The sequence below is a fragment of the Monodelphis domestica genome, chromosome 7 (assembly GCF_027887165.1).
Source record: "Monodelphis domestica isolate mMonDom1 chromosome 7, mMonDom1.pri, whole genome shotgun sequence".
NCBI lineage: Eukaryota > Metazoa > Chordata > Mammalia > Didelphimorphia > Didelphidae > Monodelphis > Monodelphis domestica.
Window position 1 is genome coordinate 4,818,162 of NC_077233.1, and position 23,026 is coordinate 4,841,187.

At 48.0% G+C, this 23,026-nt stretch overlaps 1 protein-coding gene across 1 annotated transcript in view; it reads left to right on the forward strand.

Moving 5' to 3' along the window:
- GLI3 (GLI family zinc finger 3) overlaps positions 1–23,026 on the forward strand; it is a 266,586-nt gene that overhangs the window by 206,380 nt on the left and 37,180 nt on the right. Inside the window, exons 10-12 of the mRNA XM_056806255.1 lie at positions 7,026–7,245; positions 8,367–8,483; positions 9,247–9,387. Of these exons, the coding sequence (XP_056662233.1) occupies positions 7,026–7,245; positions 8,367–8,483; positions 9,247–9,387 (478 nt within the window). The remainder of the gene's footprint in view (positions 1–7,025; positions 7,246–8,366; positions 8,484–9,246; positions 9,388–23,026) is intronic.

Here is a 23,026-nt window from a genome sequence, read left to right on the forward strand (position 1 = left end):
GCACATTTTACAAAAGAGGAAAGAGGCTCAAAGAGGCAGAACACTAATATTCATCATAAGTAGTACTTAGACAATACTTCAAGGTTTTCAAAGCACTTTACACATATCATCACACTGAATCCTCACAACTCAGTCAAATAGAACTGGCTATTACACCTATCCTATATATCAGGAAACTGAGGCAGAAGAGGTTAAGGGACTTGCTTGCAATTAGGCAGCCAGTAAAGACCTCAGGTCTTCTTGACTTCCAGTCTAGAGCTCTAGCCATTGAGCCATCCAGCTGCCAACATAAACCTAACATGCCTTGCCCAAGTTCACCCAGGGAGTGACTGATGGGAGATAGGTTCATCTCCAGTCCCCTTCTTCCCATTCTCATTGATCTTTCCACAGCCCTGAACATGACTTTGATTTCTGTATTGTTCATCTCTGTGTGATGGAGGCTGCTCTTTCCTCCTGGATTTCACTAGAGGTTTCCTCCATAGAAGTCTTTCAAGACTCTTAAATACATCCCAGAATCACAGAAACCATCCAGTCTATTCTCCAACAGATTCAAAAAAGAGTCATCTCTTCCTGCTGGAAGACCCCCAAGGAATGGGAAGCCATTCCCTCTCATCAGCCCATTCCACTGTTGGATAGCAGCAAATTTTTCTGATCTATTTTCTCCATCCTCCATTGGCCTCTTTGCATCTTCCTCTCTCTCTAGCCTCTTCTTCCATGGCTCCTAGTTCTGCCCTCTGGGGCCAAGAGGAATAAGGCTGATCTCTCTTCCACCCAACAATCATGGAGACAAGTATGGAGTAGATCACGTCCCTCCCCCAGACCTCTTTGTGGGAATACATTTCCTGTGTTCCTTCAACTTGTGCTCAGCTGGCATAAATCTATATTTAGCCAACACTTATGCTAGAGTCCAGAGACTTTAGATCAAACCCATAACTACCTGCTTACTGGATGTTCTTGAGCAAGTCACTTACTCTTTAGGGCCTCAGTTTCCTCATCTGTAAAACTGAAGGGGTTGGACTCTGTGACCTCTGAAGTCTCTCTGACTTAACATTTATGTTCCCATGAACCTTCAGCATTCTGGTAGCTCTTCTGAATGATCTCCAAATAGTCAGTGCCCTTTCCAAACCGTGGTGCCAGGAGCTGAGTATGATACACATGTGGGCTGACCAGCACGATGGATGGAGCATCACTTCCTTTCTCCTGCTCCTCATGCTGCTGATTCATACTGAGACCAGGCCCTTTTCCAGGTGCAGTGCCATCTAAGCAGACCCCCCCCCCCCCCGCTGAAAAGAAAAGCTGATGGCAGTCTTCTCTTGAACTGTTCCAAAGCCAAGTCCAGTGATGTGTGGCATTGTCTCCCTGAGAGGGATGCATTTCAGCATGTTGGCACCCTTTTGTGTCCATCAGCACAGCATAGACCTGGCCCAGGGTCCATCCACACTGAGCATCATGGGAACAAGTAGGGTAGATCTTTTTTCTCCCCTTGAGAAGCATGGACACGTGCATCTATGGGAGTGCGAGACAAATGTCATGATGGATGTCACACTACCTCCATCAACGCCGATCACAAGAAGAGAGCAAGAGGCAGGGCTACACCAAAGTTATATCCTCCTGATATCAGCACATCATGTGAGAAGGAGCATGGGATGCTGGGAACTGGAGTTCTAGGGTGCAGAAAGGAATTACACAGAAGCATCCACCAAGTAGCCCCAAACGGTGGCTTTGATTGGAAAGCCTGTTCTGTTAGGGCATGTGTGTGTGTGTGTGTGTGTGTGTGTGTGTGTGTGTGTGTGTGTGTGTGTTCCATAAAACACAATGGCCTCCTGTCCTTGCAATGTGGTGTCTCACCCAGCTTTGCCTCCTCCCAACACTTGCCATGTTTTAAAGATGAAAAGTGTGAAGGGCAGGAGAAGATTTAGAGAAACAAACCATGTAAGCAGTCATGGGGGAAGGGGGCGGGGGTTGGAAATACTGAGACATCATCTCTCCTCCCTGCCCCCACCCCATGCCTGACATTTAAATTCTGGTCTTGTGTTCCAATCAATTTGTATTTAGAAGTCAAAGTTACATAGTCGATTCGACATTAAATTTGTTTAGACTGGATACAACGTCTATCCTATAGCAATGACTTCCTGCATGGAGTTTAAATGCCACAGAAGGGACAGCTGGTTGGCTCAGTGGATAGAGAGCCAAGTCCAGAGATTCATTCCTATCTGGGGGACCTTGCCTAGCCCTTACTTTTTTTTTTAGCCTTGGCTTAGTGGATAGAGAGCCAAGCCTTGACCTCAAACACTTTCCGGCTGTGTGACCCTGAACAAGTCACTTAACTCCTATAGCCTAACCCTGACCACTCTTCTGTCTTAGAACTAAGGCACAGTATTGACTCTAAGATAGAAGGGAAGGGTTTAAAGAAAAGTAAAGAAAGAAAATGGGATCCAGCCAGATGGTGGAGAATGTAGAAAATTCAGTGCAAAAGCTGGATAGGATTGGGGAGGCAAAAAAGGGATCCTGGGAGGGGTTAGAAGTGTCCCCTCTCCAATCAGGTACTCAGAGTGCCTGTATGGAATCAGGATTTGAGGGGGGAAGTCAGAAGGGGTCCCACTGCTCCGCCTGGGCGAGGGCCAGAGTTTGCTCTCTGGTAGGGGCAGGTCTATTGGATGACTTCTAAGATAGTCCCACCTCTCCATCACCTCTCTGATGACTCTTCAGCTCTGCCCCAGGCTGCCTAACCACCTCCTTTTGCTCTTTTATTGAAACCAATTCTCCAAATGGACTCTTGAATGAGATGTAGCCAAGCCTGAATTACTTTTCAAGTTTTCACTTCTTCCCCCACCCCAAGAATCTATAGAAGAGTCTAGATTTTTTAAAAATCCCATATGTTTATTATCATAAACTCTGTAATTGTGGGTCTATTAAGTCATTAAGAGATCAGGCAGAAGGCTATATTCCCAAGGGGGAAATCAAATAAGGACAATATTCTAAGTAGATAGTTATGAAGTCAGAAGAAAATTATTTGAATTTCAATTTGCTCATTATCCCTTTAAGTAGCAGCAGGAGGAGTATGAACATCTGGAGCAGAATAAACAAACAAATAAAAACTGTGACACTTTAGTCCAAAAAAAACTCCTTAGGGAGTCACTCAGATCCTATTTACTCTTGGTTTACAGACACTTCTTACAAAGCAGAATAAAAAGAGACAGTGGCATGAGAGTAGTTGCTAGATGATAACCCATCAAGATCAGCCCAGATGACAAGGGATAGTTTAGAGTCTGAATACAAAAGAAGATAAAAGGGGAAAAACAAAACAAAACTACTAGTCTCTACCCAAGCCCTCTGTCTTATATGTTTGGGGTTTGGGGTTCCCTAAAGAGTTACAATGGTAGCATCCAAGAGCACTGCTCATTGGTCACCAGAAGAGATAGAATAATAATGAAAAAATTTGAAATATTATGAGTATTGCCAATGTGTGACACAAAGGCACAGTGTGAGCACGTGTTGGAAAAATGGCGTCCACAGACTGGCTTGATGCAAGGTTGCCACAAACCATCACTTTGTAAAAAATGCAATTTGGGTGAAATGTAGTAAAGTGAGGCACAATTAAATGAGGTCCACCTGAGCTAAAACAGATGGGCAAAGAGAGGATGGAGGCTGTACAAGACTGGGGCCATGGGAAGAAGGGAACGGCCAGGAGGAGTATCTGAGAGGTGCAGCAGTCAGGGTGCGTCAACTGGTTGAATGTGACAGAGAGCAAAGAGGATGTTAGAAATGGTGGCTCAGGTCCTATGGAAGGGCCATGCTGTGTGCTTGGGGTTACATGGCTCCTTCCCTCTGTTTTCCTCTGAAGAAAAGCTCCTCCCACAGCTGCCCATCAGGGACCTCTTCTACAGGCCAAGCCAAACAAATCAACAACTACCCTGTGCCCAGGAAGGTCAGTCTTTCAGTCAGCCAATGAACGTTTTTTAAGTGTCTGCTATATGCCGAGCGACAAAGAACGTCTATAGAAATCCTCTGCCCTTACTCCGAGTCCAATGGGGGAGACAAGGAGTCAACAACTGTGCCCAAAGAAGTGTAGACGATTAAAAAAAAGAATTCATCCACAAAGGAAAGGCACCACAGTTACGAAGGACAGAGAAAGGCTTCCTGTACCAGTAGGGTCTCCCCGATTGACTTTCCTTTGCCTGTTCTTTTCATTCTTGTGATTCCCCAAAGGAGAGCTCCCATTCTTCCTGGGCCACTGTTCTCCTCTGCATATCTCTATCTCCTCCCACCCCACCCCCACCCCGCCCTGCCCATTAAAATGGAAGTTCTTTTCAGTGAGGAACTATTTCTCTTTTATATTTCTATTTTCAGATCTTGGTCCTGTATCGGGAACATACTTATAAGTACTGCCGAATGCCTTCACTCATTCGTTCATTATTCCATTCTTTCTTGGGAGAATGGGGAGCAGCCCCTGTATTATTCTGAGTGGGAGCAAAGCCTCAACTGCCAATTAGCTTAAAAGGATATAGGGCCACGCCTCCAGTTACCTACCTCTGGCACCATGAAGGTGTTGCCTCCCGAGTTTCCTATGGTTGAGCGTTTCTCTGCATCAGTTCTCATCTACCGAGAATGAGATATTAACTCAGGGGAAGAAGAGAATTGGCTATTGCCATCCTGTCCCTAGTTGACTGAATGCTTAGAAACATATCCCCAAAGGACAGAGGATCACCAGATTGAAAAAAAAATGTTGAGAGGGACATTTCAGATATAACAGAAAACAACTCTGTCTCTCCTCTCTCCTCTCTCTGTCTCTTTCTCTCCCCCCCTCTCTGTCTCTCCTTTCTCTCTCTCACTCTCCCTCTTCTCTCTTTTTCTGTCTCTCCTTCTTTCTCTCCATCTCTCTTTCTCACTCTCCCCCTCTCTCTGTCTCTCCTCTCTCTCTCTCTGTCTCTCTCTCTCTCTCTGTGTCTTTGTCTCTCTCTCTGTCTCCCCCTCTTTCTCTCTGTCTCTCTATTTCTCTCTCTCTTTCTCTGTCTCTGTCTCTTTGTCTCTCTCTCTGTCTATGTTTCTCTGTCTCTCTCTGTGTCTTTGTCTCTCTCTCTGTCTCCCCCTCTTTCTCTCTGTCTCTCTATTTCTCTCTCTCTTTCTCTGTCTCTGTCTCTTTGTCTCTCTCTCTGTCTATGTTTCTCTGTCTCTGTCTCTTTGTCTCTCTCTCTGTCTCTGTCTCTGTCTCTCTCTCTCTCTCTCTCTGTGTCTCTCTCTTTCCCTCCCTCCCTCTCTCTCTCCCTCTCTGTCTCTGGAATGAGAAGCACCAAGACTGGCCATCTGCCCTTTGCCTCTGGAAGGCGTGGAGGCCACGGGCTTGGCTCCCTCCTCACGTGTTCCCCTGGGTGACATTCTAATTGCTTGGGGTGGGGGCAGGAGGCTGCCCGCTCTCTGGGTGTTTACCTTTTTGTTTGTTTGTTTTTTAATGAACAGAATAAGGTAGTTACACTGGGTAATGCCGCTCTCTAAAAGGACAGGGGGTGTTAAATCATTGTGTTCTTTGATGAATGGCTTGTACACTGAGGAATAAATTGGACAAACTGGCCCAGTGCTCAGTGAACATGAAATCAGCTATTAGGGGAAAGCTGGTGAACAAATTCGGAGGCTGATATGCATCTTTTGATTAATGTCCTATCAATCATCCATAGTGGCTCCCTCCGCCGAGTCTCCCGGTAATCATTCATGGTTGCTCACAGAAACACTGGCGGTGGCTCCGGCCCAACAATAACGGAATATTATTACTGATTTCCCCCGAACCCTTGCTGGGAACAAGGACTGTTTTCCCCCGTTGCTGCCTCCCTTTATTACAGAAGTACAATACAAAATGAAAAGCCGCTCCTCCAAGACTAGTCAGCTTCTCTTAATGATATTCAGGCCTAAATTGGGAGTCTTCGGTAAGGCGGGGCTCCGTAATGGAATCACGTTGGAGCCTCCTTTCTAGGGATTGGCTCCAGTGGGCGGAATCCAGAGAGCCTTCTGAGTGGGTCTTTGGGATGGGTGAAATGGTGGGGTTTGTGGCTGTACTATCAGGGTTAAGGTGCCCAACGGGGTAGTAATGAATGCCCCCCAGAATGTGCCCGAGCTCCACGTTTGACTTTAGGAGGCCCCTCGCTCCACCGGCAGGCAGGCAGGCATTGTCCTCGGGGCAGCAAACCCCACTTTCATTGGCGGCCCATCTTCACTCATGATCGGGAAGAGCCGGCGAATGCCATGAGGAGCGCGTTGGGGTTTTCTATAAGCCAGGGGCCCAACGCCCGGGGAGCATTTCCGCGTTTTCTACCAGGATTTCACCGGGCACGACCAGCGTGCCTTATGGGCTCAGAGCAATCCCCGGGGTGGTAGCCTGGGAAAGCCGGGCAGGAGGGGAGGGGGAGGAATGAAGAGAGGAGACAGGCATTAGCATGCATAATGGGCGTTAATAGGCCCTTCCTTAGTGCCTGGATCCGGAGAAGGAGAGGCCGCTGGGCTCCCATCGGGAGACTCGGCCTCGGAGCCATTGATCACCAATTTCCGAGGGGAGAGGTTAATCCATCAGCTTTCGGAGCCGACGCGGGCCCTGATGGAAATTCTCGAGGTGACATTCTGGATGAACCGAGCCCTCCGTCTTAACAAACAAATGAGTGATATGACAAGCTCGGTGTTCAAAACGCATTCAGCCAATTGATTTTCTCTCCTCTTGTAATAAGATCTGGAGACGTATGAAAGAGCGGAGGCCGAGCCGTGATGGAGGGAACTGCTTCATCCAGGAGCGTCCCCGGCTGGGCCGGCGGGAAAGGGCTTCCTATAAAGCATGTCGCCCCCCCCCCCCCTTTATAGAAAGTTTGTTATTGCAATAAATAGCAGTTATTGAGCTCGTCGCCTTTCCCGGGGCCCTGCGGAGGCGCCTGGAGGCGGGCGCGCATGCGTGTGGCCAGCCCGGAGCGCCCCGGGGCGTCCAGAGGGGCCTTCCCCATGCAGCCTGTAACACTGTCTCCTGTGCTGTTTTCTCTCCCCTGTTGCAGCCCGGCCGCGCTGAGCTTCACGTACCCTCCCACCCCGGTCTCTTTCCAGCACATGCATCAGCAGATTCTCAGCCGCCAACAGAGCCTGGGCTCGGCCTTCGGACACAGCCCTCCGCTCATCCACCCGGCCCCCACCTTTCCTACTCAGAGACCCATTCCCGGCATCCCGAGCGTCCTGAACCCCGTTCAAGTGAGCTCCGGGCTATCTGAGGCCACGCAGGTGAGAGCCCAGAGAACAAAGCCCATTGCTGGCTCTTCTTGCCATCGTTCTTATTATTCCCTTTTAAAGACCTCCCGGGGGCAGCTGGCGGGCTCAGTGGATGGAGAGTCAAACCTAGAGATGGGAAGTCCTGGGTTCAAATATGACCTCAGACGCTCCCCAGCTGGGTGACCCTGGGCAAGTCACTCACCCCCCATGGCCTAGCCCTCACCACTCCTCTGCCTTAGAACCAATACCCAGTATTGACTCCAAGACAGAAGGTGGGGGTTTAAATAAAAACTAAAGACCCTCCCCTGCGTACTGTGTTGGTGCCAAGGCAGAAGTGCAATGAGTGACTGCAGTACCCTTCCCCCATGAGCCCCTCCTGACGCAGTTAGCCAGCCTTTCCCAGCCAACGCACCTCTAGAGAACTAGAGTAATGGAAAGTCCCAGCGTGCCTCCTCCCACAGCCTGCCCGTCCCTGAAGCCGCCATCCCAGGGGAACTTCAGGCATGGGGAGACCTCTGGGGAGAGCCTCCTGGGAGAGCGCCCTAGTTCTCTAACACCTGGGATGAGAAAGGAAGGGGGAAGAGGCCAGAGTGGGCTGCGCCCTCATCATGGCGCCATTCATCCAGCCCAAGGAGAGGAACCCACCCGTCCATTCTAGTCAGCACAATCTCTTCCTAGGGTTGGAACCTGGGAGTCCAGGAGGCAGATAGGTGACTCGATAGACTGAGGGCCTGAGAGGTCTTGGGTTCCACTCTGACCTCAGGTACTTCCTGGCTTGGGCAAGTCACTTACCTGGCCCCCCTCCCCCCATTGCCGAGCCCTTCGTGCCCTTCCACCTTGGAACCAGTACATGGCATGGATTCCAGAAGAGAAGGCGAGCACGAATAAAAGGAGTCGGTGCTTCTTTCCCCTGCTGCCTGACACCCGCTAGGGTCTGGAGGGAAAGCTCGAAGAGCCTTTTGGTCTGCATTGTGACCCAAAGCACAGAGGGCTGCCTTGGGCCCAGGAAGGCCTCCCTCTGGGAAAGGGCATCCAGGGCCAGAGCCAGGCTGTTCATAGAGGTTCGGGCCTGGCCGTGGGAGCGGCTCCTGATCGAGGCTTTATTCTCCTTTTTGGACTGGCTCCCTGAGCAGCAGCACAAGCCCACCAGCGAGTCTGCAGTGAGTAGCACGGGGGACCCCATGCACAACAAGCGATCCAAGATCAAGGCTGACGAGGACCTGCCCAGCCCAGGGGCCGGAAGTCTGCAGGTATGGCTGCCCCAGGCCCTTCTGGGCTCCACCTTTCCCTTCCCCCCTTCCTGGTATCCCCTGGAGTTCCTGGCAGCCATTCCTCCCCCAGACTCAGACAGGAACATAGAGGGGGCAGCGTGGCACCCCCAGACATAGTCAACTGCCTGACCTTTGACGCTGTGGCCAGGCCGTGGCCCTCTGAAATTGGCCTGGGGAGGGCAATATCAATGTGAATCATGGGTCTCCCTCCCCTCCCCCCCACCCCTGGAAAGTCTCTGGAAATGACTTCTGTACTAATCTCATCAGTGCAATTCGAGGACCTTTGTCCTACAATGCAAACAAGAATATACATGGGGAAAGCCAATGCAGGTGGAATCTGAGGATTAACATCCTCTCTTGGTAGCCAGCTTCTTGTAGCCCTCTCTGTGCCTCAGTTTACTCATCTGTAAAATGAGGAGATGATTTCTACGGTCCTGTCCAGCTCTAAATCTATGAAACAAAAGTGACCCTCAAAAGCTACAAAGACCAGAAAGGAGCCGTCCCTGCTCTCATGGAAGCTTTGCTGATGAGCAGCTGAGGCACAGAGTGGGTATAGGATTTGGCCAGGGTCACACGGCTTACCAAAGGATATCAGAAGGCTCAGGGAGATCGTGCTAGCCAGGGTCCGGGGCTGGAGGGTCGGGGCGGTGTTTCCGGCCCTCCGTCCAGCCTCTGCTCCCAAAGGCCTTCTTCTTCCCCTGAGCCAGTGTCCTCCTGCCTTCCCCTCCCCTCTGCCTTTCAGGAACAGCCTGAAGGAATGACCCTGGTCAAGGAGGAAGGCGACAAAGATGAGAGCAAGCACGAGCCCGAAGTGGTCTATGAGACGAATTGTCACTGGGAGGGCTGCGCGCGGGAGTTTGACACCCAGGAGCAGCTCGTGCATGTGAGTGATGGGGAGGCCCAGGGGCTCCGGGGAGGTGGGCCGGCTGACTGACCCCGCCGCGCCTCGGGGCCGAGGGGGCTTTATGAGTTTCTGAGAAGAAAGAAAACTCTGAGCCACAGTTCCTGACCTGTTCAGTCAACTAAAGCTTCCTGGGAAATTCAATAAAGCCTCGCGCGGCGAGCGTAATGGCTCTGATCCTAGAAGGCCGAGAACACGGTCTGGAGGCCCCGACTTTGATGGTTATTGAGTGATAGTAAGCTGGACGTGGATTATGATTAACCTCTGAATCATTGCGGCCACAGCCCCCCGCCTGCAACAATGGAAGGAGGGGAGGCAGGAATTCTGTCCTCTCTCCTCTCTCCCTAAGGGTCCTTGAGGAAGACCTACTGTGGAGCCCAGAGCCCCTCTCGGGGCAAAACAGGAGCTCCCGAGTCCTTTCTGGTGTTATAGATTTCCTGTTTATCCAGATGGATTTTGTGGTAGAAGTTCGTTATGCCGTGTTCGGTGGTGCTTCATGAGTCGTAGATCTGGAGCTAGACAGGTTCTTGCAAGCCAGCGGGTCCAGGCCCCTCCTTTTACAGATGAGCAAACTGAGGCTCTATGTCTTCTCCAAGGTCACATCACATAGGCAGATAATGACAGAGTCAAGGTTTGAACCCAAGGCCTCCCCTTCCCAAACTGGGTACCGGATTCCCCCCAGCAACACTGATTTGCCATTCTCCTTTCTGAGAAATGGGGCTAAGAGGAGCTGCTAGAGTCCGAGTCCCAGCCAGAACCCTGGGACTTCTCCCATTGCCGTCCAGGCTGACTCTTTGCTCTTCCTCAGTCCTCCCCCAGGAGAGGAGAATGGAGAGCCATCAGGGAATGAGCAAGAAGGCAATAGGGAGAGAGTGAGATCTCTATCTCTGTCAACTTAGATAATCGAGACTAAAAGGCCCTGCTCTGGCTGCTTCTCAGTGCCCTGGGCCATGGGTGGGCAGTAAGTGCCATGTACCAAGGGGTGCGCTTTTAAGTTGCTCTTAAATGATGGCAATTTTGTGGCACAGGTCCAAGTGGGACCATCGTGCTCTGCTCCCAGATTCCGGAAGGTATGCATGTGGGTGTACAACTGCCCTGGCCTCTATATTCTCAGCCAGTTCAGATGTTTGGATGCTGGCCTTAAAGAGTCCAAAGCATCTGCATGTCTGACATTAGAGTAGTAAGTCTGGAATCCTGAAGGCCCTTCAGCTTTTCCTGGGCCCCACAATGGGTGCTGTGCTGACGTACACCCTCTGAGATGTGGGCCATGCATATTGGGGTGCCATGACATTTGATTTTCCCCCTTCTTCCATCACTCTTCTTTTAAAATTCAAAGATATTTTTGTGCCCAATTACACATCATAATAATAATATTCAGTGTGCTTTTCCCCAAATCATGAGATCCAAACAATCTCCCTCTCTCTTCCTTCCCCCACTCGGAGATGGTGAGCAATCTGCGCTGGCCCATCCATGTAGTATTGTACCAAACGCACTTCTGCAAGGGAATGACATTTGCTTTTTGGCTATTGGACAGAAATCTCCTTTTACTGCCTGTGGTATGAGAAGGGGATAAGGCATGCTAGGGTTCTGGGGGCAGCCTGGGGAGTGGGGCCCATCAGGACAAGTCAATTCAGTTTAAGAAGCATGAGATGCCTCCTATGCGCTGGGTGCTGGGAAAGTTAGGAAGTCACTGTGTTAACGTGAGAGTCTAGCTCCACAGTTTCCCTGAACTGAATTTGATTTTTCTCCTCTCCAATCTGGTGCAAGTAGTATTTCCAAGCTAAGCCTGACTTTGGCTAGAACCTGGACCATTCTTCTAGCTCAAACTGCATATATGTGAAGAAAAGTAAAGAAAAAGCATCAAAATAGCAAGGAAAATATATTGCTGGGAATTTTTAAAAATTAAATTAATTTTATTTTAAAACATTTTTATTTAAAGTATTTTCCCATTGTTACATGATTGATGATCCCCCCACTTCCTCCTCCCCCTGCCAAAGCCAGAAAGCAGTTCCACTGGGTTATCCATGTATCCTTGTTCAAAACCTATTTCCATGTTATTCATATTTGTAGTAGAGTGATCTTTTAACATCAAAACCCTAATCACATCCCTAGTACGCTATATGGTCGATCATATATTTTTCAAATGCATTTCTGCTCCCACAGTTCTTCCTCTGAATGTGGATACATTCTTTCTCATAAGTTCTTCAGAATTGTCCTGGATAATTGCATTACTGCTAGTAGAGAAGTCAGTTACATTCAATTGTGCCACTGTGTATCAGTCTGTGTACATTGCTCTCCTGGTTCTGCTCCTCTCTCTCTGCATCAGTTTCTGGAGGTCTTTCCAGTTCACATGGAATCCCTCCAGTTCATTATTCCTTTGAGCACAATAGTATTCCATCACCAACAGATACCATAATGTGTTCAGCCATTCCCCAATTGATGGGCATCCCCTCATTTTCCAATTTTTTGCCACCACAAAGAGTGCAGCTATGAATATTCTTCTACAGGTCTTTTCCCTTATGATCTCTTTGAGGTACAAACTCAGCAGTGCTATGGCTGGATCAAAGGGCAGGCAGTCTTTTAAAGCCTTTTATGCATAGTTCCAATTTGCCCTCCAGAATGGTTGGTTCAATTGGGAATTTGTTTTTAAGAAAGAAAAATCTTCCCAAAGTAGAAATGACGCCATTAATTCCTTATTTCCGTTCTTTTCAAACCTTTACCTTCCATCTCAGATCCCTTCAGCTGGGATGCTCCAAGAGATGGTGGCATCTCGTTGGCTGGGCTGACCCCCATGTTAGAATCCTGGTTCACAATGAGGGTGAGGATACAGTTGTTGGTAGCAGCAGGGAAATGGTCTAGGTGCCTAGAATCCAGGTGCAATAGAATCTCATTGGGACCTTTGAGTCCAGGTATCCAGATTAGTCATCTCATAGAACCTGGGACTGACAAGGCCAGACCTAGAACCCAAGTTTTCTGACTCCAAGTCAAATGCCTTATCTTATAATGCCTTTGCTTTTTATTTTTGTTTTTCATTTATTTCATCTTTAAAAGCTCTTACCTTTCATCTTAGAATCAATAGTGTATATTGGTTCCAAGGCAGAAAAGTGGTAAGGGATAGACAGTGGGGGTTAAGTGACTTGTCCAGGGTTACCCATCTAGGAAGTGTCTGAGGTCAGATTTGAACCCAGGATCTTTTGCCTCTGGCTCTGGCTCTTGATCCACTCAGCCATCCAGTTGCCTACACTTCTGATTCTTAAAAGAGATGGAACCACTTGGAGGAAGAATGAGTAGGCAGGCCAGGAAAGAATATTTTTGTAAATTAATGCTTTCCCCACTGGCAGTCCTGAGGCTGAGTCCAGTGGATCTATATAGGAAGGCATGGGCAATAAGACTCATCTCTGATTGTTTCACAAAGACCCTTCACCACTGAAGAGGGAAAATAAGCAGCTGGACTTAAATGAAGGCTGCTCAAACCCTCAGCTCATGGTCTCTGAGTAATCTGAAAATGCCTACCATTAGCATCAAATGTCCATGGAAGAAACTATCTCATGTTTGCTTTGATCCAAGATGACTCTCATACAAGGGAACAAAACTTTGTTAACCATTGGAGACAGACATTGGACCCAGGTCCAATGCTTTTTCTAACATAGGATGAATTCTAGGTCTGAACTCATAAATTCTGAGTTCAAATACCAGCCTTGCACCATTACCTTTGTGACCTTAGACAAGTCACTGTCCCCAAACTAGACATATTTTCTCATCTCTACAATGGTGAGGTTGGGTTATGAGACAATTGTGTCTTTAGACAAGTCACTGCCCCAAATCTGGACATATTTTTCCCTTTCTGGAATCAGAAGGCTGGATTATAGAATCATTGTGACCTTGGACAAGTCACTGCCCCAAATCTGGACACATTTTCTCATCTTTAGAATGGGAAGGTTGAATTATATGACAGTTGTCACCATGGGCAAATGCCTCATCTTTCCTGGTTCTGAATTCCACAACTATTAAAAGGAGAATTTTGTAAAATAGGGCCTTTCTAGCTCTAGATATCCCACAAATAATGGGTTAGACCATTTCTATCCAATTCCTCCCTCGATTGAATTCAACAAGAGTTTAGGAAGTGTTCCCGTGGCCTGGGGACTGATGTTGCAGACCTTCATCATCTGTGATTTCATTGTCAGAGGAAACTCCCGATGAGGAAGCTCCCTCTACCAGTGAAGACTGGCGGCGATTTCTTTGCACCCTAGGCTTTTGAAGGGTTGTCTAGGATACCTGGCCAGCCATTGTCTGTTGGAGAAAGGGCCTTACTGAACCCAGATCTTCCCGCTTCCAAAGTCCTCTATGGAAATCCAGCCTTTGGGCATCAGGGTACAAGGATAACATCATCCAGTCCCTGCCACTGTCAAAGAGCTTAAACTCTCATTGCGCTTCCCTCAAGGTTTCTGAGACCCCCCAGTCTCATTCCCTTGGGATGGCCTGGGAGGTTGGCTCAGTCACTTAGAGGAATTCCTTTATTCCACCTGGAGGAACAATCCAAGAGGCTTTTGCAGGAGGGACTCCGGAGAGAAGAAGCTGTTGGGATTGTCCTAACTTGCCTCTAAGAAAGGAGAGTTTGCTTGAATTCGGTGAATTCTGCCGCCCCAGACAGCCCCGCGGCAAGGTGTTAAAGCCTTCCGATGCTCCTGGCCTTATTTATAGCCCCGACCTGTTCTCTTCCAGTTAATAGAAAGATTCATGAGTCGCCATGGCTGTCTATCTAGTGTCTGACAGTCCCGACCGGGCTGCTAAAGCAAGTCACTATCTATAATTGATATCCTTCCCTGGAATAGGGTGCTGGCTGCGACTGAAGGGCTTTGCTGAAAGCTCCAAACGGTGACATGTTCTTCCCCGCCCCTGGAGGTGGGGGCAGGAGGGAGCCATGTGTTTGCCATTAGCAAGTCTAGAGTGCGGGAGCAGAATTCGGAAATGCGCTGAATCTGCCTGCCAGGTAGTTGCATTTCCAGTACAATGCACTGTGTGTACTCTTGAGAGGATTGCCAGGACCCCCCAACACATGGGCTGAGTACGGCTTCTTGGGCCCCTCTGCTGGGCTCCTGCTTCTCCTGTGTGCTTGCTGCTGGGCCCTTTCGCGTGGAGATGCTTAATTAATTTCCCATCACTGCAAGATGGTATAATTGGGCTTAGCCGAGTCCAAGTCGCTATTAAACGTGGCCCGAATTTACTTCCACGCCCAGGAGCTGAGAGACGAGAGTTCCCTTTCATCAGCATTTTGGGGCAGCAGCCATCTTCCCGATGATCCGTTAAGCTAGAAGAGAGCCCAGCAGCTAATGAAGGGGGGAGGGGAAGAGCGAGGCTGATGGGAGCCACTCTCTAGAAGTGGGGTGCAAGGGGCCACCCCCCACGTTTGGGCGCAGAGCACCTGAGGTCTTATTGCCGGCCTGTCGTGACGATTCCCACTGGGATTCCCGGTGATTCCCCTCCTGGGGAATATGACAAGGTCACAGTGTTGGTCTGGGCTCCTTTCCTCATCCTGAAAATGAAGGCTGCTCACTAGGGCATTCCCTCGCCTTGTGGTGTTCGGCTGTTCCAATCACCGGCCACCATTCTGTCTGGCCCTAGTGGACAGGAAGGGGAAAAATGGCGGATGTTGGAAACCAGTCAGTAGAGGCTTCAGAAGTCCCTGATGCTTAGCATCGTCTGAACCTGGAAGGAACTTCCTTGACAAAGGCTGGATGAGCCCTCGTCAAGCATGTGGTCGTGTGGATTTCTTTGGGGTGGACATTGGACTCCGTGGCCTCTGGGGTCCCTCTGTAATTCAGTGACTTACGCAAGGTCACAGGCACCTTCCCCAAAGCTTAGCAGCCCTCTAGTCCAGCCTCCTCCCTGGCCACTGAGTAGGTGGTGACTCAGTTTGGATTACTTTTTTCCCTCCATTGTATAAGGAGACCCAGTTATTACTTGCTGTCAAGTACGTTATCCAACTGCCAGAGTAATGAATTGGAGTCTGTTTTTTTCTTTCCCTCTACGTGGTTTTCTAGAAAACGCCTGGACTTTCTGAAAGGCAGCTTGTGGTCCCTAAGTGGCGGGTCTTCCCTTGTCTGCCAGCTTGGAGGGACTTCCCTTGATCTGTTTCCCTCTCCTGCATTTCTGCTGCGCCAGTGGAGCGCCCTTTTGTGTGTTTCCCGTTGAAGGCATTTGAAATATGGGCAGGTGGGACTCGGTGCTGAAGTCTGGATCTGCCAGCTGCATCGACCTCTGAGTCGCAGATATGGGGGGGGTGGTGGCTGGGATTGCGCTCATGGAGCATCTTTAGAATGTGTCAGTATCCCTTCAGAATCGAGCAGAGGCTTCATATGCCAAGTGATCCAGTTCAGTGGGGGAACCAGCAGGCACAAATCATCTCTGGCCAGAGCCTCCCCCTTCCCTTCATTAGCACCACCTTGGGCTCACAGCACCACAGGAGCCCACAGGAATGTGCTAAGGAAGAGCCCTAAGAAGCTGTCCATGGTCCCACTCTTGTGCTGCGGCCGGACCAGGGCATGACGTTTTCCCAGAGAGGACAGTGAATAGTAATGCGTGTTCAGCGTGGCCCTGGCATGTAGAAGGGGCCACCGAAGTGATGATTCCCTTCCTCCCTCTTTCTCCAGATTTCTAGTACTTAGTACAGTGCCTGGCACTTAGTAGGTATTCAATGAATGTTTCTTGATGGACCGATTGACTATATATAAACATTAAAGTACTCAGAGATCTTTACAAAGACCATTTTACAGCTGAGGAAATCGAGGCCATCAGAGATTAAGTAAGTTACATTGAACTCAGATCTTCTGGACTCCAAGTCACTCTGGCACTCCCTAGCTGCCTAGGACAGGGTGTGAGCCTGGGTTTCATTTGCAGGAGGGAGCCCACAGGTGAGCAGCTGTTCTCTGCCAGTGCAGTTTCAGGTTCTCCCCTCTCTGTAACTCATGTTCTTTGAGAGGTGCCTTGGGGTTAAGTGACTTGAGCACTGGTTCCAGGGCCAGACCAGTACCTGTCAAAGGCAAGACTTGAACCTAATTCTTGCTCAGAGGCTGGCTCTGCTGTTCCTCAGCTCTCCTGCTAAATTTGAGAGACAGAAAAAGAGGGGGGAGGGAGGGAGGAAAGGAGAGAGAGAGGAGAGAGAGGGCGGGAGGAAGACAGAGAGAGAGGGAGAGGGAGACAGAGAGAGGGGAGAGAGAGAGAGGGAGAAAGAGAGAGAGCGAGGGAGAGGGAGAGAGAGAGAGAGAGAGAGAGAGAGAGAGAGAGAGAGAGAGAGAGAGAGAGCACTAGAGTGCACCAAGGAACAACAAAGGCTCTCTGGAAGAGATGGGGGATAGTCAGTCCCCTCACACTTATCTGATCCTTCTTTCACCCCTGAACCTTGAGGGTCCAAGTCTAGCAAATGGTCCTGGCCATTTGTCCCTTCCTCCTAGGCTGTACATTCTGAACATTACAAGAATGCACTGTCCCCCATCTGACACACACATCTCTTGATGCTTCGCATCAGCTGGAATACGGCATTCTTGTAGCCCAGGAACCGAGAAATGGATGGTTAACTCAGTGATGACTGAGATGTGGATTGTCTAAAGGGCTTCTTCTTGTACTGGGCCGATGGTGCATCAGCAGTCGGGGAGGTGATTAAAGCCGAGAGGACATTATTCTCTCCTACCTCCCATAAATCTTTATCTGATTGGAAAGTCCTACTTTGCCAGTTTGGATGAAGAGCGTAAGCGTAAGATGTGAGAGGGGCATGCCCGCTTGGATAACCAGTGGGACAGAGATCAGAGGAGGAGGAGAACCAAACTGGAGGAGGCAAGGGAGGATCAGATCCCATTTTCCCCATAAAGGTCTAGAGTTCTTGCAGACATACCAGATTCTTAGGAAACACTGGAGGGATTGCATCTAAAAACTACAAGTTGTGAATTGCATATTAGGGGCCATTTTTAAAAAGGCACCTCAGCTATGTCTGTAAAGATCTCTATGTGGAGAGATCCAAGATTGACCAGTCCTTGGACACACATTTATTAAGTATGTGCTGTGTTCCAGGGACTGATCTTTGGTTCTCAAAGAAAAGTCAACTAGTCCCTGCCCTCAAGGATCTTACACTCGAGTGAGAGGACACAACCTGTACATACATATAGATGTTGCTAGTAGGTATCAGCAAAGGCTTTAGAACAGAAGGTCTCCTGGGAGCTGAGCCCCAAAGAAAGCTATGCATTCTGAGGAGCAAGAGTGCATGATATGAGCACTTGGGGACTGGGGGAAATGGGCCACTCAAAGAGAAAGAAGAAGCCACGATATTCAACTGTCTTCATACCCAACTCTTCATTGGACTGAATAGAACCAACTGACCTCTGAAATGGATAAGTAGTTAGGTGAAGCCATGGAGAGAACACTGACCTAGAGTTAGGAAGGTCTGAGTTCAAGTCCAGCCTTGGATCCTAACTTGCTATGTGACCCTGCTCAAGTCACTTCACCTCTGTTTCCTTCACTTTCTTAAATTATAATATGGAGATAATCCTAGCACCTAATTCCCTGGGTTGTGGCGAGAATATAATGACATGGTATTTATAAAGTATTTTATAGTCCTCAAAGAATAAATTCTAGCTATATTTAAAGAATATTATTAAAGAATTATTAAAGGACTATTAAAGAATAAATAAATGATAGTTATCTCATATCTTGTTATAACAACAATAATAATTACAAAAATATGAATAATAATAAAACACTGGCAAATCTAATATTGCATCCATGTGGCTCCTGCTTATACCAGTAAGCATAACCCATCTATCCCACCAAATGCTAAGGCTTTTGGTCCATATTTTCCTATAAGTACTAGAGAATTTCTACCCCAATCTCAAGATACTTCCTTGTTCCTTTAGTGTTTCATTGGTCCTGCGATGGCACTCCATAATATGCTCATCCTCTCTTCTTCTTGATAGGTGAAAAGCCATAAGCTAGCCATGGCTCTTCCATGGCTTCGACGATGACTTTGTTGGTCTTATTGTATGTAAGTCATTTGGGGGAGTTTGCTGAGGCCTTCTCATACCCACTAAGCCCCCCAGTGCAGTTTGGGACACCCAAGGTTTGGCCCTTCTGAGATGCTAGTGCTTCATGAATCTCAGCTTTGTGGTGCCATTGGGAGATGATTGTCATCAAAGTGGTGGACCTTTGCAACAGGGAGGAGCTTGGCCCATAGGATCACAAATGGAAAGCTACAAGGGACCTTCGTCATCTTCTAGTCCAATTCTCCCATTTTCCTTACCAGGAAACAGAGACCTCTCGCAGCTTAAAATGAGCCTGAGATCATACCCAAAGCAAAAAGCTGACCTGGAACTGGCATCCCGGTTGTCTGACTCCTGATCAAGCATCTGCAAATGCCTCTTCTTCTCACCAAAAGTGTGACACATTTCCTCAGACACAGTCCATGCCTCATTCTGCTCTACCTCTCCTCTTCTGGGACTAAGTTTGTCTGTCGTTTGTAGTGCCTATCCAAATGGCATACGTGTAACTGCAGTGGGTAAAAGACAAAGTGAGGAAAGGGGAGTTGCTGAGCATACTGATTTATTAAGCAATGCATGCCAACTGCCTAATAAACCAGGACCCGTCATCTTTCTTATCTTTGGCGCCGGACCTCAAATACACGTGGAGATAGACTTTTATGCATTAAAAACAGCTAATTAGATAAAACCAATTGATTAAAAGAAAAAAAAGAAAACTACATTTAGTAATGTTTTTTCTAATTGGAGGAAAAATTAGGGACTTTCTAAATTGAACTTTTGTATTGTATAACTTGGGCTGCTGTTACCCTCAGCTTAGTTGAGTGACTCAGTTCAGTCTCTTACATTCAACTTTGAGACATTGTCTGGCCGATTTCATCCACTTGGATTTACCTGTGTGGATTGCTAGGCTGGGGTCATGGAATGATACTGGAATCAGCCAGCCTAATGCCCTCCATAAAGGGGAATCCGCTTCATTCCATTCTCAGGATGATCTGATTTATCTGGACTTTGTTGTGAATTATCTGGAGAATCTTTGCTCTCCTACTTTTTTGTATTTAATGTTCATAATCTGCTGAGAATTTTCGATCCTGCATATTCCATTAAAAAAAAAAAAGCCTTTACATTATCTGGAATCAATCCTGTATATTAGTTCCAAAGCAGAAAAGGTCTAGGCAGTGCAGGTTAAGTGACTTGCCCAGGGTCACACAGATAGGAAGTTTCTGAGGTCAGATTTGAACCAAGGTCTTCTCTTCAGCCTCCTCTACCTCCCCCAGGGAAGGAGCTCTCAATCCGCTGAACCACTAGTTGCCCCCATGCCATTTTTTTTAAGTCAATGAATTTATACTCTCACAGTCAGTTGACTTTGGCGAGGAAATGGAAAGTTATTTAGCCGAGATGGTTTCTTGTCTCTTGTGTCCTCCTTTTTAAAGCTTTGTTATTGTTTTTATCGGGAACGTTTTACAAAGAAACAATTATGAAGTGATTTATTTACCTTGTCCATTTCCCATTTTGCAGGGAGTGCTGTTTTTATTCAGCTAGCTTAGCTCCATTTTCATGGCACCCCGGGTCTTGTCTTTAGCCTTTTTCTCATTTGGTCTTGGTTTTGTCCGTTACTCTAACTAATCAGTGGCCTTTCTGGTCCCAGCCAGCTCATTCAATCACTGCTCTCCTGAATGGCATTTTCCTCTTCATTGATTTGTAGCCATTTGTACTTTTTGTGATGTTCTCTGATCTCCAGCCCATACCTTCTAACTCTCTTCTTGATGTCAAGTAGTTATGATCTATGGTGCAGCCTCCTTGGCTCGCCAATGCTTGGCTCTTTCATTTGTAATTCCTGAATTATATTTGCAGAGCTATCACTCAGTGGCCTTCCACAGGGCAGCTTTCTCCGACAGTGGAGATGTGTATGGTAAGCTCTTGGGGGGACTTTCTTGGCCTGGTTCTTTGCCAAGCTTCTCTGCTTCTTCTTCCTCAGCCACCCATGTTGATGCACCAGCTACGGCCTTCTGCACAGGGCTGCCCTGACTCTTGGTCACTGTTATTTAGCATCCCATGCCATGGAAAGTTTTTCTGACAAAACCCAAGCGCCAGCCTCTCCCGCTGTCCCAGAGAAGAGACAACGCCAATACTGGTGTCTTGGAGGGCCAGATGGAGAACTTTGTGGAGCCCAGATAGGCTTCTCCTCAATCACATGACATTTTGGAGAGGTTTTGTCATCATATTTAGTCCGACGCTCCCTTTCATTGTCTTGGAATGATCCTTAATCTGATCTGCCCAGACCCAGAACAGGACCATATAGACCCACCATTTGAAAATAAATCGACCAAATTCTGCCTTTTCTTTATGCATATTTTTGTCTGACTTTAAAAAATCCTCAGCTATTGATATATTTTTTATATCACTTTCATTTCCAAGTGCACCCCTTCTTCTTCTCTTACATGGTGAGCCATCCCTTGTAACACAGAATTTTTTTAGTTGAAGATTTTATTTAATTAATTCATTTGGAATATTTTTCCATGGTTACATGATTCAATCTTCCCTTCCCCTCCTCCCACCCTCTTCCTATAGCACAATTCCACTGGGTTTTACATGTGTCTTCAGTCAAAAACTTTTTTTCATGTTGATGTTGACACTAGGATGATCATTTAGTCTCCATCCCCAGTGATGTCCCCTTGACCCATGTGATCAGGCAGTTGTTTTTCTTCTGTTTCCGCTCCCCCGGTTCTTCCTCTGGATATGGATGGTGTTCTTTCTCATAAGTCCCTCAGAACTGTCCTGGGTCCTTGCATTGCTGCCAGTAGAGAAGTCCGTTACATTCGATAATACAGAATATTTTAAGAAAAAAAGCAGCCCAGCAGAACCAATCAATGTCTCATGTGCCAAGAAGAATCTGTGACGGGCCTCATCACAAGTGTTCTCTCCCTCTTCACCTAGGACTGCTTTGCTGACTTGCAGGCACGAGTGTCCTCTGTCAGCGGGGTTAGGTCAGGGCTGGAAAGAGCCCCGTCCTGGGAGCTGGAGGCGACGTGGAGATTGTGAGCGTGATGGTGGGCCGGCCGGGCCTGCCTCCCTTCTGTCCTTCCATATCTCTGCTTATATACAATAGCCAGCCTCGAATGGCTCCCTTCCAACCAAGCCTCCTATTGAGTGTTTCAGACAGGACAGGAAGCTGGGACTGGTCCAGCTCTAGGTCAGGCCCTCATCCTGGAGCCCCGCAGGTGGGAGGGGCTTTTTCAAGCCAGACATGCCCTAAGTGGTGGGTCGGGAATTTCATCTGCAGACACACCAGACTTACTCGGACATCCTTCGCCCTATGACGTCACCACCTATGCCTGCCATGCCGCGGTGGGTTTCGTCATGCTAGACATCCTTGTGACATATCGTACGTTGACACTGTTGTGTTATCTGTAGATCTCTCTCTTCCTTGAGGTTAGACATTTATCTTTTATTTAGATTGGAGCCAAGCTTCCTAGAGACCTGCCTGCCCCAATGCCCCATTTTCCTTCCAAATGCTCTCTTGCTCTGAACCTTCATATATGAGAACACACCCAACTGTCGATTCAGAGTCTCCTCGTGTGGGTGGGTCTCCTGAAGCAGGAACCAGCTGGGTCTCCATGAAGACTCTCCCCTAGACGTGGCCTCAAATGAGAAGGGGGGGGGCGGCATGGTTTTCACACTCTTGTTAGTTTTCCCGCCATTTTCTTCTTGATTACCGGTGAGGCACTTCTGCTCAGCATCCCGTCCTGTCACTTTGAACAAAGCCTTTCCAGTTCAGCAGGAATGCCTGGAGGCCAAAGGCAGCTAGTTTTGGAGCCCATCTCACTGCAGAATGGGAAGCCTAGAATTGTGCCTCGTGAACACTGCGAGGAAATGGGCCGCTCTGTTCCTTGCAAAGAGTAGGTGAGCAATCGATGGAGTATTTGTTGATCAGGTCTAGAGTCAGGCACCCTTGAGGAAAGAACAAGAAATATGAGACCCCCCTCCTGCCCTGGAGAAGTGAGCTTATCTTCTTGTTGGAAAGACAAGGCTAACACTCGAAGAACTTCAGACCAAGATAAGGAGGATGTCATTAAAGCCTAACTCCTATGGCATCGGCAATAGATGCTCTAGAAGTCCAGTTGAGGGAGGGAATAATCATACCTGGAGTGTCTTAGGAGTACTTCCTGATGGAGGAGGGAAATGGGAATGGGAAGAATACCATTTTGTAGCTCAGGTGTCTGTTCTGAAACTCACTGATTTGGGAGAAAACAAACAAAAACCAATGGACAAGTCTGCTGGGATGGAGGCTCTTTTCTCTTTTAAACCTCCTTAAGGCATTTACACATAATGGTATAAAGGACTATCAAGAAAAAGATGCCCAACATGGAGTCAGTAGAGACCTGAGTTCAAGTCCCACCTCCAGTGTTTCCCTCTATGCTCCTGGGCAAGTCACCTCACTGAAAGACGGGAGAGATGTGCTCAGGGTTTTTCTTCTTTTTGGGGGGATTCCAATGAGATCACATCTATAAAACGTTTCACAAATCTGATTGTGCTCCAGAGATGCTCATCCATATTATGGTATTAAAGTCATCAAAGCTGCTTCCTATTTTTTTAGCCTA